Below are 16144 nucleotides of genomic sequence, written 5' to 3' on the forward strand. Positions count from 1 at the left end.
TTTCTATTCCTACACTCATAGCAGGCATAACTAATCAATTATAGCACCACTGAACTGTGGTTCAGTGGGTTTGAACTGCTCCGGCCCACTTAGGCGCATTAAAAAATATATATTCGAAAAATTTTTGAGATTTGCAACAATTTGAAAAGACTCACAAACCATGTGGCTTAGAGATACCAAGAAGAAATTAAGGAAAAATTAGGTATTATTGTAAGGATACAATATATTATAAATATAGCATACAAAATACATATTAATTGACTGTTTTTGTTACCAGTAAGGTGTCTGCTCAACAGGGGGCTATTAGTAGTTAAGTTTAGGGGGAGTGAAAGTTACATGTGGATTTTTGACTATGTGGGGGGTACCCCATGTTGTTCAAGGGTCAACTGTAGTCTCAAAATTTTTTCCAGCATAGCATTCCAGTCGGCTGCTACTAACTGACCAGAGTTGGCTTGAGAAGAAAAATCTGCCTGCCTCTTCGCCTGGCTAGCAAGATCAAGGGACTCAACCTTAGCAATCACAGAAGAGAGCTGTCACGGTCCTGTATCTTCACATCCCAGACTGTACTGCAGTTTTAGGAATATAGGAGACTCTCAGAATCTCTTGAGCCAGTCTTTTTCCAAACCTGGTCTTTCTATTATGATGTTTCCAGATTGGAATAACAGAAGGTACAAGGGATTCCGCTACAAGAATCTAATAACTCAATAAGTGAGTACTATTAGAACTGTATGCAATTTTCTACAGGGACAGGAACAGATCTGAAGTAAAGTAGCTTTGTTAGCTGTAATCAGAGGAAAAGGATTCTGGCAGCCTTTCCTGGCTTGGGAATCAGGGAGGCAGAAGTAACAGCAGCATCTGAGAATGTATCCATATCTACGTTTGTGGAATAAACACTGCTCTCTGGGGCATAGAATTTCAACGATCTCAGGGCCTTGGAATTCAGTGGCCTCAAGGTTATTTTCCTCGCACAGATTTATCTATCTCCGGTTTGTAATTCTTTTCCAAAAATTCAATTCTACTGGAGAAGAACAAGGTTGAAAACTAAAGCACACAGTATTTAAAAAATCAGCTCTGGACATCTGTGGTTAACGCTGTCCTTCATCTTTCCGCAAACTAAGGAACCATACTCCTGGCGCAGCCCTCCGCTCTAGTCCAGCCAATCAGAGCTTTCCATCTCTCTAGCCATTACGATTGGTTCAGGGATGAACACGTGACCCTGTCAGAACCAATAAGATCCACTGAGACTTTCTTGGGACCTGCTAGCCATGAACCATCTCTCTATTCTCTTGGTCTGGAACCAGGGAAGGCCTTAACCTAAGCGAGTATGGGAAACGTCTGCCCAATGAAGTCGACATAAGGGAAAGCAGAGACAGGAAGCAGTGATGCCACTGAAGTTTGATGACATGGTTTGGGGCCTTCCTTCCAATTTGGCAGGTGCTGCTTACTGCTCACCTCCCTCAGGCAAGCTGATAAATTCCATTTCCACCTAAGGTCGGTCTAGGCTAGGTATTTGTCACTCGCAAGCATACATTTCCAAAAAGATCTGGTATGTGTTCCTTGAGAGAAAGCAATTGACTCATAGGCAGGAACACAATTTGGCTCTTCTTCCCCAGCTGAGAACACCTATCTCACCATGTTCTGTGCACCATGAGGACCTCATACTTCACAGTCCCTTCTGCCTTCCCCTTCCTGGTCCTTCTGAGCTTCTCACAATCCCCCGGTTAGGTCACATTATAAACACTCCCAGCATCTTATACCTCTTTATTACATTTATCATAATGGTAGTTCAATAAGGAATCAAATAAGGAATCAGTAAGGAATAAGGAATCAATAAGGAATCAAATAAGGAATCTGATGTTGCTCTCCCTGGCTAGAACGTAAAGTTCACGAAGACACAATAAATGCTCAGTATCATCTAGAAGAATAAAATGAATGGATATGGATGTATGAGAAATAGAGCTATCTGCCCCCATGCGGAAGAGATGTGGAATTCTGTTGGTTCTAGAATAACTATTCTATCTTGCCTTGGCATAGCTTATTATAAGCACATCAACTGAATTCTAGGTGAAATTAGAATTATTAAGCTTACCAAACATGAAAGTCAATCATGAAATGCCATTAAAACTTAAGTGAACAATAGCAAATAAAATATAGTGACTGTTGGGGGGCGCCTGGGTGGCTCAGTCATTCATTTAAGCATCCAACTCTTGATTTCGGCTCAGGTCATAATCTCATGGTTCATGGGTTAGAGCCCTGCATGGGGCTCTGCACTGACATTGCAGAGCCTGCTTGAGACTCTCATCCTCTCTGTCTCTCTCTCCTCTGTCAAATAAAATAAGTAAACATTAAAAAAAATAAAAAATATATAGTAACTGTGAAAAAGGCAGAGAAGAATGTTAAGAAGTAGTTCAGTTAATGAAACACAAAAGGAGGGTGACATAATTCAACATTAAGTAAAACACCTAAAGATTTTCTGGGAACTGAAAGAGTAGCACTTATAATATTTATCCTTGATAATATCAAATGGCCAAAATGAATGTGATGAAAGAAGCAGATACCTCCAAAATGATTTTTATAGCTTTCTTCACTTTTATGTGAATGAAAATCAGATGTGATATTTTTATGATTTTTGGATAAGAATTTCCCTTTTGGTTTTTATGACAAACATTTCTGAATTGAGCATAGAGTTTATTTGCTGAGAATAAAATGTTAGAATAAATAGCATTGTTATCAAAAGCCATAAGGAAAGAGGGGTTAATAATAAGAAGCAAACAGGTGAAGAGGTGAACAGAGTTCTAGAAAATCCGAAGCTCCTGGCCCCCCAGCAACAGTTCCAGGGACTTCTTCTCGAAGCCTAGGGAAGATGTTCTGAATTGTCCTCTCCCTCTGGTTCACACAGACATGACAGAATTGTGTTGAAGAACAATAGTGGAAAAAAGCCTTTTATAAAATCAGTCACGTAGATTCAAGCAAAGATAATACACTTGTAAATGACTGCGAGTCTGGCTTGAAAAGGGCTCTATTACTGAACTATATTGTTCATGGTTTCAAGGAGAGTCATTTCTGCAAATTAGGTGTCTCTTAAAAAGGTACTCATAAAACTTTTGTTTTCTCTAAAGACCGTATTAAACTGTTCGGCAGAAGCTGTCCAAGTGACCACTGAGCATTGTAGCCCGAGCCAACTTTCAGGCCTGGTAGACCACTTTCCTTTGCTAACTATGGGTCATATTCAGATTATCCCAAGAAAGTACTGATTCAGCTCCTTTTTTCTCTTCCCGGGTCGATGTGGTTCTTCCTTGATTTGGGACTAACGTGTGGGACGCTACAGACTTGGGGCATCTGATCAAATGAACGGCCCACAAGGGAAATAATTTCTCCCGTGTTTAGAAAGTACTTTCACAGGTGTCCGTGTACTGCACCAACTATAAGTCTTTGAGAAAGAGCTTAAACGAGAAAAAGAAAAACTGCTGTCTCAGTGTCTTTATCCGTAAAGTGGGAGTAATAACACCTTGCCTATGTGCCGGCTTCACGGGTTGATGGGGAGGGTCAAATGTAATCATGGATCTGAGTGTTTGGGAATGTCTACGGGGCCTATCAACTCCACATTTATTGTAAACAATTAACAGATACCCCAAACGAGATGGTAAAGTGATTAGAAGAGGCAAATGTAATTTGCTAAAGCAGGGTTCTTTCATCCTTGGCACCACTGATTGATGTTTGGGGCCAGATGATTCTTTGTGGTGGGAACTGATACGCATCATAGAATGTTCAGCAGCAACCTTGGCTTACAGGTGTCAGAGGTAACCCCCACTTGTAACAGCCAAAAATGTCTTCAGAGACTGTCAAATGCCTTCTGGGGTTGGAGGCAAGACTGCTCCCCCCAGGTGAGAACCCCTGCCCTAAAGGAAAGGCTGAGCTTGTCCCCCACCTGAAAGCTGACGCTGCCCACGGGCAGGTAGCTGTGGTCCTCCAGCATGCTCAGATACTCGGCCACCAAAGCGGCCGCGTGCACCAGGCACATGGCGGCCTCCGTGTAGCATTTCTTCTTCATGTGTTTCTCTGCCATGTTCTGGAGCCAGGTCAGCCGCAGATCGGGAGATGTCTGGTAACTTTTGGCAATTCTGAGGGCATATTGGGAAGGTTTCAGGGACAGCTGGCTAATGACACTGTTCTTCTGCTGTGGATGCCACTGTTTCCCCCAGGAATCCCCCCATCCCAAGAGTTTCCCCCAACATGTTCAGAAAATGAGAGAAAAAAACCCCAAAAATTTATCAGTCCAGCTGTCTTCATTCCAGAGGTAGGGTGGGCTGGACCCCAAGAAACGGCATTTAATTGAAGTTTTATAGGGAGGAAAAAGGCCTAAAAAAATGGTGTCTATTTTAACAGATCTCTAGCACTTTCCTTCCTTTTCTTTCCTTTCTCTCAAAATAATAACAGAAGACAAAAGTACTACCCTTCTATGACCTCACATCAGAACACATTTATTTCTATGAGTAGTTTCTCCTGAACAAGGACCATAAAACAAAGCGTCAAACTATAAAATAAAATATGATTTCTAAATACAACTGTACACGTGTGTCTAAATATAATTGGGGGGGGAAACATATGGAAAATAATTCACATGACAAAAGATAGTTCTTTTCTCTCATTCTTTGGTAAGTAGAAGATACTGCTGTAAAAGATACCTCACTTTAAATTAGGGACATGTTTCTAAAAACGTGTGCATGGACCAACCCACTCTGCATGATTAATTTCTACCAATTTGTATATACGCTTTTGGATGTCATCCAAAAGAGTGTACCCACATGGCTTATGCTAATCACACCAATGAGAACTCCATAGGAACAAACCCTAGACCCTCAAGTGACACCTTTTGGTTTTATCAGAAAAATTTACCTGTACATGAGATCCATAAGCATCTCAGGATCTTCCTGAAATTCCCTCATTTTTACCGTGTCATATAAGATGCTGTTCAGATTGCAGAGAAGTTCCTCCACCTGAAAAACAGCGTATACCTCTAAATAATCCTGGCTTTGTAATCCATAGCAACAAGTGAGGGGCTGTTTTGGAAGGTCAAGTGGAAACCATAAACGTTCTTCTCTATGGGAGCAGAGCTCACAGGTGTAGGGGAGTCTAGATGGACCCTCTGTGGCCTTCATCTTTGCAGGTCCAAATGATTCTGAGGCTCAGATGTGAGCTGGCGCTTGGGATCCATGAATTGGCCCTGAATCCTTATACTATCCGCCCTCTTTTTCTTTAAATGAACTTGAACTTTCGTTTGCAACCTGAAAAGCCCTAAACTGTACTCTGGAACGTCACCGTGTTTTTTTTTTTATTTATTATTATTATTTTTTTATACCAAATAGGAGACAGTTTAGGACTTCAGCTTAGGTTTCATATGTGTATAATGTTATATATTAAATACATATGTACACATAATACTTACATATTTTATGTATAATATAGAACTGTTATATAATTATATATTATATGTTATATAATTACCTAGTACACACACACACACACACACACACACACACACACACACACCCGTACATATACACGAGCTTATAATTGGCTGATCCTGGACCCATGCATGAGACCAGGCACGCTCTTCTGTCTACCTGGGTGGGGAAAAGAGTGGCCTGCATGGCCGTGTCCTCTTCTGCATAGGCCAAGATCGTCCTCAAGGATCTTCTCAGGTACTCCTCATTAAAGTCTGGTGCTTTGCCCACCAAAGATGCCAGAGACATGGTTACTTGCATCTTTACTCTGGCAAAGTTCTGCAGCAGGAAAAAGACGAGATGGGACAAATAAGAGGCACGGGGCTAGGAGATCGTGGAAGGCATTGGAGCCAGACACCAATAACTCCCCAGTGTTTCTGTCACCCCGTCTCCGTCATTTCCTTTTCCCTCAATGAAATGTGAGCTATACTTTACAAGATTCATACTGTTGCTTAAATGGTTTAAATGGATACTGCTGTGACATAAATCTGTCAGCTCCCTTTAAATTTTCATCGAGGACTGGATGGCCTCCATGCTGCAAGGCAGGAAGGTGCCTGCAAAGCCGGGTCTCAAAGATGTATGCTTTTGTGCCAAGATTCCTCTTCCGGGGACTTTACATAAACTGCAGACAGGAACAGGATCTCCATGGCCACGTTTTCTGAGCTTTTGGACTCTGGATAGGCAGAGACTTTCTGTTTCTCCCTCCTTTCTAGCCCTATGGAAAAATACAGCCATCCTGGGAGCCCCTGAGGAATGTCCTAAATATTTCAAATGGTTATGCCTAACATATTTTTTGGGGGGGGGGGGGGGGGGCTGCTTTTTTTCCCCAGGGGCGAATTTATCTTTTAATATCTCTTGAGCATATTCATTAACAGGACCACAAACGTAAGTTCCCAAAGAACATACCAAAATCTAGATAAACTAAAGTAAAGGGAGATGGTTCCCCATTAAGGCCGAATTCCAATGGCTGCCAAGCTGCAATTAAAAGCCAGTGTAGATGACACTGATCATTTCAAACCCTCTTCCGCAGGTCATTCTGGCACCACTCAGCAGAACCGGGAAACCAGACAAACGCTTCTGAATTCCTAACCTGCCTGCTGTATTTCTTTCCACAGAAGCCAACTTCTAGCCTACATACATTCACTCCTTTTTTACACTGAAACACACAGATGGAAGCCACTGCATCATCGGTCTTCACGTTCGTTTCGGGTCACAAGTTCAGCTCTGCTACCCATCTACGTCGTGGATTGTTTTCTTTCACGAGTACACGGCAATCCCACCACCTCCCCCTCAACCAGGGCTTTGCACTGACTTCCTCTACTGACTCCGGGGGCCCCCGGCCGGTCTGGGCTCTTACGCTGGTGGCTCCAAAGCTGAATCTCATGAGGAGGTAGAGGGTGGCACAGGCTTGGGTCCGCGTGACGTCCATGCTGCTGCTACAGTGATGTAGCACTCGCTGACACAGGTCTGCACACTGTTCCACCTCCTCCTCAAACAGCAGGTCCCCGAACTAGGAGAGACACAGGGGCCATGAGGCGTCACTCGGCACCTTCATATGCTTTCTGGGCCGGGTGCCTGTTGAAGGAGGCCGCGTCTGCCGGGACAAGCAGAAAGCCCAGAGGAGCTCACGCACTGCTCCAGAAAGATAACGAGCTCCTTGAGTCAGAAGATGAATTGAAGCGACGGAGTCGACTTCAGATTTAATTATGAACGGCACAACTAAGATCAGGGCTGCATGATTCAATGGCATCGTGTGGGCCAGGTTGCATTCGCGGGCAACGTCACAACGCTGAAGGAATTATCCTGAGTTTACGGGGCCCCCTGGGAATGACTGGCGACTAAGAAAGAGAAAATAATCCGCAGGGGAGAGCAGAGGAATTCTACTTTCTGAGTGTAAAAAAAAGGCCTGGCTCAGTCAGAAGAGCATGCAATTCTGGATCTCGGGGTCTCGAGTTCAAGCCCCATGCTGGGTGTAGAGATTACTTAAATAAATAAGTAAACTTAAAAAAAAAAAAAATGGAAGAGATCCCATGAAGAAGGTACTGAGGTTTTTCCAATACAGGGGGAGAAGATAAACTGCATTAGACCATTTTAGGTAAGGAAAATCTGTATTCTTCAGGCTATGAGCAATTTATTTCTAAATCTGTCATTTTAGGACATGACATTTTGCAAGACTTACTGATTGATGGGAGTCGTGTGTAGGATGCTAATCTCACTCAAACGCGGTATTAAAAAGGGGGAAAGTAAAAGTGCTCAATTGTTTTTGCTCTCATGTCTCCAGTGAGTGGACGTGTCAAGTTTCTACAGTTTTGTGCACATTTCCAGTGTGAGAGCCACTGTTTTCTTCTCGATGGTGACTTCTCAACATTCTTAGGGGGACTTAAAACCTTTACCTCAATGTCGCTTAATGCCACACTATGTGGGCTTTGGTGCATCTGTAGGGAGGAGTGTGAAGCTGGATGAGACTCTCCGCTCTTAATTAAGAGTCAGAAAACAAGCATCGCATGTTTACCTTGGCGATGAGAGCCCGGAGTGTTGCAAAGCAGTGAGTCAGGTAGGTGGTGCTCTGATCACAGCTCAGAGAATTCACCAGGACCCTTAGGACACCTCCCAGCAGGCTGTCTTTACAGTCCAGAGCCGAGCTTGCCTGGGGAAGTGGAAGAACAGCATCACTGAATCCCTGTGCGGTGCCAGTGAGCGGAGGGGTGAAGACACAAGGAGGCACTCTTGACAATTAGCACAGCAATGCTCATTTCCATCTCTCTTGATCTAACATGTTAAGGGTTTGGGAAGTGGCCACACACATCAACTAATCCATGACAGTTGAAGACCTATTTGCAAATGACTTTATTCCCAAACTCCCAAATCGGGGGCAACTGGGTGGCTGAGTCACTTAAGCATCTGACTTCCGCTCAGGTCATGATCTCGCGGTTCGTGAGTTTGAGCCTTGTGTCTGTTGGGCTCTGTGCTGACAGCTCACAGCCTGGAGCCTGCTTCGGATTCTGGGTCTCCCTCTCTCTCTGCCTTTCCCCTGCTCGTGCTCTCTCTCTCAAAAATAAATAAGCATTAAAAAAAATAAAATAAAACCTCCCCAATAGTTTGGGACTTATACCTACTTCTGGGCTGCTAAGTAAGTCATAAGGTACCCCTCCCCCCGTCCTGGACAACAGCTCTTGGAATGTTCTTTCTTTGTACAGAAGGTGCAGCTTTCTTTGCGGGTTTCCAAACACAACTGTGGGCCTCCCGGTAAAAAAGGGGCTGCTCGGGGGCAGCGGTGTCCTAAATAGAACAGCAAGACTACCACCACCCAAGATAATGACAGATAAGTGTCATTTCCTTGAAAATTAAAAACAAACCAACCAACCACATTTGGAGGATTGGTGTTAAGCATGTAGCACTCAAAGCAGTGTTGGATAAAGATATAATCAATATGATGCCAAAGACTTAAGATATCTTTTGTATCTTTTTGTCTTTATTTTTGTGATATTTACATCACATACTTCCTGTCTTTATTTTTCCACAACAATTGCTTTGGTGTTAGAAGGCTTAACAGCGTTTCAACAATACTTCTTTTCCTAGCTAAGAAAAGCGGCCCCGGACCTACTCAAATAAATGACGTCTCACTGGAAACACGGGGACTCACTTCTCAGGTTAACGAAAAACCCATTATCACGTAGACTTCTTGCGAATTCTTGGAAACATTCACTTGGGAGATAAAATTAGGATGGCCAATTGTATTTCTGCAGAGTTCACAGTGACTCTATACTTTTCTGCAGCGGGGATGGCGAAGTCATGGTACAACTGACTTTCCTTCACCAATTCGTGCCCTGAGCAGACATCATTATGCAAAGTTAGCATCTTTTTTTTTTTTTTAATCTGGTCCTGTCATAATCTTAGCTCTCATACTAGACATCAACCATAATTCAACTGGAGTTGACCCACCAACAAACAAATAAACAACAGTTCTATAAAGAACTGCTTATGAATGTCCAGTAAACATATTCCTGGTGAATAGATCAGATGTACGTTGTCCTCACCTGGATAATGTTTTCCTGCATATCCAGGATGATTAAATTTGCTTCTGTAGCCAGATTGCCACTGATCAAGGCTTCTTGATCTAACTCTGCCTTTGTTCTAAGGAAGAAAAAAAAAAGAGGTCAAATTAAAACGCATATCAAACCTGGCCATATTCCAGTGATGGCAATCTATGCACCAAGGCATAAAGAAATGTTCTGAGGAGTCCATCTGGGTGAAAGCAAAGGAGCTGGCTACAGGTAAAAAGGAGTGAGGGTGCTGTCTGAGATTAGGGCCTGCTTAAAAAGATTTTCTAGGTAAAGTCCCCACGTCATCCACAACCCCACTATTACGAATAACGATGACAATTACAGAAATAACCAAATGGGTAGAAAAGCAATTATTGGTTGCTACTAGCAACTGGGCTAGCCAATCCGATTGCTCGGGACATTCTTGTATTTCATGCATGAGAGCCATCTCTAGATGTGAGTCAAGGGAAGCCTCCACCACAAGCCAGAGGGAGTGAGGCCAGGTGTGATGTGACCTTGGCAAACAACTTGAATGCTGGATTAGAAAAGAGTGGTGCTTCTGCACTGGGGCCGGGAAGAGTTAGTCTCTTGACTTCCCAAAGACCACCTTGGGGTGGCTCAGTCAAGTGCGGGCCTTTTGTTTCTCCCCAGTGGGCAGCAAGGTTGCATTCCTGTGGATGTAACTGGTTATTACCCACTAGGGAATGGGAAATCGCCTGGTGCTGCTTCTCCACGAGGGTTCATTTTGAGGAACCAGAACGTTTTAGGCACTAGTTTATGAATTCTCCTAAAATCCAGGTGAAGCTGGAAAGGGATATTCTGTATCATCTACATGTAGTGGCCAGGAAAGGGAAGTGCGAAGAATTAATTTTCCCATGATGCTCCCGAGGCCAAAATGTTGCCACGGGAGTTGGGGCACGATGATGTGAGCTCCCAAGTCTTGGACCACGTTCACCAGCTGTTCCTGAGTCCTCCTCACCCAGCAATGGGAGCAGTACCATTCCTTCCATACCCCCGAGGGCTCAGAATCAAGATCTCCCCCGGGGTTTAAATGTTTTCAAGCTTAGGCTAGGCTCTCTGGTCTCAAACAACGAATTGTTTCTCATTGTACAAGTGATAATGTTTGCATAAGAAAAGTGAAATATAAAAGTTATTTTTAAAAAAACATATTGGTAGGTTTAGATTTTGAGCAATGCTCTTCAACAGAGACATAATGAGGGACACAAATGTCATTTTCTATTTTGTAGTAGTCACACTAAAAAAAAAAGTAAAAAGAAATAGGTGGAATTAACTGAAAATATTGTATTTAATCCAATACAGAAAAAAAAATTGTCCGCGTGTGATCACTATAAAAATTACTAGTGAGGTCTTTCACACTCTTTCATGGGCACTAAATCTCCCAAATCTGGCCTGTATTGTTCACTTATAGCATTAATGTGGCTACTGTATTGGACAATGCAGACCTAGGTCTGGTTTTCGTTTTTGTTTTCAATTGTGCTAAAATACACATAACGTAAAATTTACCATCTTAACCATTTTTTTTAAAAAAAATTTTTTCATGTTTATTCATTTGTGAGAGACAGAGCACAAGCAGGGGAGGGGCAGAGACAGAGGGAGACAGAGTCCAAAGCAGGCTCCAGGCTCCGAGCTGTCAGCACAGAGCCCGACGTGGGGCTCGAACTCACGAACCGTGAGATCATGACCTGAGCCGAAGTTGGAAGCTTAACCGACTCAGCCACCCAGACGCCCCGACCATCTTAACCATCTGTAGTGTGCAGTTCATTGGTACTAAGTACGTTTATATTTTCATGCAACTACCACCACCACTAGTGTAGTTTTTAGAAAGCCTACGAGCCAGGCCTTTAAAACACTAGTTCTCAAATTTGACTGCACAGCAGCATCGCCTAGAGAGTTCTCCCAAATACTGATTTCTGGGTAATACTGCTGGGAAGTCCTGAATTAACTGGCCTGGGGTCCATCTGGGAGCTAGGAGCTTTAAAAGCTCCCCTAGTGAATCTAATGTTGAAAATTACTGCTCTAAAAGAAAGAGAGCCCAAATAACTGAAAAATGATCTGAAAGAAAAAGGTGAAAGACACCACTGTTATAATTACAGCAACTTTTCCAAATAGGTAAGGGGAGCAGTTACAATTTTACCATGGTTTCTCTTGAAAAAACAAACCCAAAAAACACCACATCGCCCCTGATGTTCTGAGGAGGTGAACCCATAGCTCAACAACGGGCGGCTCACCACGTGGCTCCGGGCTGGGAGCTGACCCAGAGAGTATGGAGAGGCTCCGCACAGAAAGGCTCAGTGTGGTGTTATTTCTGCAAGCAACAGGGGAAGGTTTCCCAAAACATCAATCTATGCAGCCCAGGAAAAGCACATCTTCTTAGGCTCTTTTCCTAATCTCAGAGGGTAGCTGGCCTAAGCACCTAGGCCGTTCCATAGCACATAACTACATGCACGTTTCTTTCATCGGGATTCTTTTGGGAGGCGAGGGGCTCATTGCCTGAACTAGAATTTGTGGATTCTCAGAACCAAATATCTTAGAAATTAGTTCAGGGAACTTAGAGCAAGAATAAAATAGCCACAGCAAATGGATATTACTAATGAGAGCAACAATTAGGCTTTGCTTGTAACATATGTAATAAATAAGGGTTTATCTCCATAATGTTTTAAAATAAATTTGACTCTCAAAAGTCCCGCATGTGGACCCAGAGTGAATCATTCTCGTGGTGATAACAAAGACAGTAACTCCTATTTACTTGGAAAACAACACTGTTATTCAAGTCTGCCCCACCCCCGGGGTGGGTGCTTCATACCCGTGGAGATTTGCTACTTCCACCCTGTCAAGTGGGTGGGGCGGTGTCTTCAAACATACAAAGTCTGGCTCAGCGGAGCCCGAGATGCACCGGGCTATATGCCGCAAAGAGGAACAGCAGACGTGAGCATTCTATTCAACATATTTGGTTTTATGTCCTTATATATCCAAATTTCTACACATATATATATCTCATACACTGCAATCCAAGCAGAATTTTTCCATCCATTTTTTATGTTTTTTCTGATAATACATTATTTATGTATATGAACATATATGTGCATATATGTATATACATGTGTGTATATATGTGTGTATATAATATATATTTATATCACATATAATTTATGTATTATGTTTATAACATTTATATGTTTTTATAATTCTATTGATATTTATATAATACACCTATGTAATTATATTGATATTTATATATTAATAAATACATAATATATACTTAATTGTACATATAAATATATGATTAAATATATTAATATGTAATCAATAAATATTAATATGTATAATCAACATATATTTATAATTATGCAATTATATGGCTATATAATAAAGTCATAATTATATTAATATTTATATGATACATTTACATAATTATATTAATATACATATATCTTACACGTGGCCATCCTAGGAAATACAGGACAGTATAAGGAAGGAAACATCCATTACCTCAATACCCAAAGAGAATCACCCAAGGAAAACCACTGTGAATATTTTGGTAAATTTCCTTCTAGTCTTAAAATGTGTTCATCCTAAGGGTGCCTGAATGGCTCAGTTGGTTAAGCAGTGGACTGTTGATTTTGGCTCGGGTCATGATCTGGCGGTTTCTGAGATTGAGCCCCGTGTCAGGCTCTGAGCTGATGGTGGTGCAGAGCCTGCTCTTGATTCTCTCTCTTCCTCTCTCTCTGTCCCTCCCCTGCTCATGCTCACTCTCGCTCAAAATAAATAAACTTAAAAAAAAAAATCTATTTAGGGGCACCTGGGTGGCTCAGTCGGTTGAGCGTCCGACTTCGGCTCAGGTCATGATCTCGCGGTCTGTGAGTTCAAGTCCCGCGTCAGGATCTGTGCTGACAGCTCAGAGCCTGGAGCCTGCTTTCGATTCTGTGTCTCCCTCTCTCTCTGCCCCTCCCCTGCTCATGCTCTGTCTCTCTCTCTGTCAAAAATAAATAAACATTAAAAAAAATTTAAAAAAAAATCTATTTACTCTAGGTATTTAGAGACTTAAGATTCTACTCTAAAATCAAGTGTCTGTCCTGTTCTTGTTTACTTAACATTATATCATAAGCGTTTCCCATATCATGAAGTTTTAATACCAACTTAACACTGCCTTACATCGTTCCCTATTCTTGAGCATTTAGGATGTTTCCACTTAAAAAAAAAATTGAGTAATACAAAAAAATCTCTGACTACACATTTTGTACACGTTTCCGGAACAGCAAAACAAATTTGAATTATGTGGTCTCGGATGCCCTCTCTTTTCCCCATCAGCAGCTTTCGTCAAGCTATCTGAGATTGCTAAATATTGGTTTTCTTTAAATGCCTATCAATGTGATAAGGTTTTAAGAGCTGTAAATCATAAGTCCTTATATCTTTGATTATCCTGGGTCCCTGGAAGAACTGAATCTACACAGATAATGATGTTTCATTTTCTTACCCTTGGAAGGATGTAGTTGTTTCAGTAATACAAGTAGCCTGGGAAAAAGAGTTTGGGGCTTTAGGTAAAAGTAGCACAAAGTTGCCGAGAGACTCACTTATCTTGCTTCTCATTAGCTTGCCGCCAATGTGTCTGCTCCTTCCTCCATCTCAAATTTTCATTTAGGCCTGGAAATCGGTCATTCCCTAGGAGTTCAGAAATGCACGAGAGGAATTTGATTAGCATGAAACCCTCGAAGATAACCAGAAGTTCCGTGACAAGCCCAACAGAGAGGACTGAGTACCGTGTCTCTGGTTAATGAGAGCCTGTGCCGGATGCCGGGGGCAGGCCTCTGCCCAGGTCCTGGCTGCCTGCTCTCGGATGGACAGCCTACAGCTGTAGACAGTTTGCCTTTGTGGAGGGTTGGTGAGCGCATTTGTCATGAACAGAGGTTCCAGGGGAACTGGGATTCTCGGTGAATTACTGAAGCGTGTGGGTGTTAAATAAGGGCACCCAACCACCATTGGAAGAGCTGAGCTCCCCACAAGTTCTCAGCCACTGTGTCCCTTCGCCTAGATTGAGCCGTCACTCTGCGTAACTTTGAGCACAGTGATGAAGACTGAGCATACCTGAGCACTTCACTCTATTCTACAGTGATGAGCAGCCTTTTTGAGATCACTCCACAGGCAGGGTCCCTGGAGGACTGGAACACTCTGACACCCTCAGGGGGAAGTCAGCTGCAATCTAATAACACCCTGAATGATTCGGGGAGATGTTTTTAGAACCAGAATTATCCAGTGTCTTGACCACGCTCTACAGAGACTTGTCAAAGGCCCCGATGGAGAGGCTTCAACCTTGAGAGAGACAACATGCCATCTATCCTATGATTCGCATTCTTGGATGTGGCCTTTCCCAATGACAAATGTTAAACAGAAGACACATTTGGGGACACGTCCAGGGTTCCTGTGACCTCAGGACGGGAGCTTTTCCTTGGAAGCACACAGCTAACATTCTATACACCAGGCACAGAATCCTAGAATCTGCTTGTCTTTATTATCCTAACAGCTTAAGAAAGTGCTAGTGTGTTTACTTGAGCTGTGAAGACAGTCTTCTTCACAAAGGGTGTAGAACTCGCTGACAGAAAGCAAGGAGGGGCAAGGCCAACATACCTGGAGCCCGGCAGCGTTTCATCATCTCCCCCCTGGCCCCTTCCCCGCGGAGCAAAGCCTCTTCCAGCCTGGCCTTGACATCCCTTGACTTCTGCAGGACTTGGGTGCTGACTTTGTCAGAACTCTGTTTTCCCTGGACAGGACAGAAGCAGAAGGACGTTTAGTGTGGTGAGATCTTTGTCCACAGGGAGAACCGTCAAAACACAACACTCCACGGCGAACAGCGGCCAGTTCGGACGTGCGTCATATGGAGATGCCGTTTGGGGGATCCTATGGCTGAAATCCTATGAATGAGAATGGGGTTCTCTCTGCAGAAGGCAAATGTCCTTCCCCGGAGAAACGACCAGATGTAGAATGCAAAGAGGTCACGGATCTTAATACAGAAGAAAGAAAAACTCATGATGCCTCCATTCCCCAAGCAACAGGGGAGCAGTAGTAACAAGGTAGACCTGAACTTGGGAGCTAAGAGGCTGGTGTCAGGCTGAGCCACCGCACGCTCACCTTGTACTCGAAACACGAGACACAGATGAAAAGGAGATCTAAAATCCTGTTCAGTTGCATGGACGGCAGGTCGGCGATCCACTTCCGGATGAGGGTCTGGTCGGCGTTTTTCATGATCCACAGGAAGCAGATCATGAGGTTCCGGGTCGTGTCAGCATTCAGCATGTTGTATTGTTTGTAGGGCTGCAAGGAGGCAGATGGCGGGATGGACAAGGGAAGGAGTCGAGCAGTGGCAACCCCGAAAGCTTAGGGGATGCTGGTCTCTTAGAACACAGTCTTTGCAATTGTTCCCTGGCTGGGGAGCCGTTCCCAAGAACTGGTCCTTTCCTGGGCTAGGAAGCCGTGTTCCCTGAGCGTACTCAGCAAAGGGGCTCACGCGGGGCCATGTCTGAGCCAGACATCTGGCCACGTACTGGGGGGGCCCTGTGGCTCAGGAGCAGTGTGTTCTGGTGG

The 16144-nt window shown here is 43.3% G+C and overlaps 1 protein-coding gene across 4 annotated transcripts in view; it reads right to left on the reverse strand.

Annotated features, from left to right (window-relative positions):
• The window catches only part of DOCK8 (dedicator of cytokinesis 8), a 227687-nt gene that overhangs the window by 26876 nt on the left and 184667 nt on the right, over positions 1-16144 (reverse strand). For all 4 annotated transcript variants that reach the window (XM_049633191.1, XM_049633181.1, XM_049633207.1 and 1 more), the window contains 9 exons: positions 15692-15874; positions 15191-15323; positions 14140-14227; positions 9542-9638; positions 8017-8151; positions 6862-7014; positions 5625-5783; positions 4897-4997; positions 3929-4121 (listed from right to left, as the gene is read on the reverse strand). In XM_049633191.1, coding sequence (XP_049489148.1) covers positions 3929-4121; positions 4897-4997; positions 5625-5783; positions 6862-7014; positions 8017-8151; positions 9542-9638; positions 14140-14227; positions 15191-15323; positions 15692-15874 — 1242 coding nt within the window. The remainder of the gene's footprint in view (positions 1-3928; positions 4122-4896; positions 4998-5624; positions 5784-6861; positions 7015-8016; positions 8152-9541; positions 9639-14139; positions 14228-15190; positions 15324-15691; positions 15875-16144) is intronic.

Source organism: Panthera uncia, chromosome D4 (genome assembly GCF_023721935.1).
Source record: "Panthera uncia isolate 11264 chromosome D4, Puncia_PCG_1.0, whole genome shotgun sequence".
Taxonomy (NCBI): domain Eukaryota; kingdom Metazoa; phylum Chordata; class Mammalia; order Carnivora; family Felidae; genus Panthera; species Panthera uncia.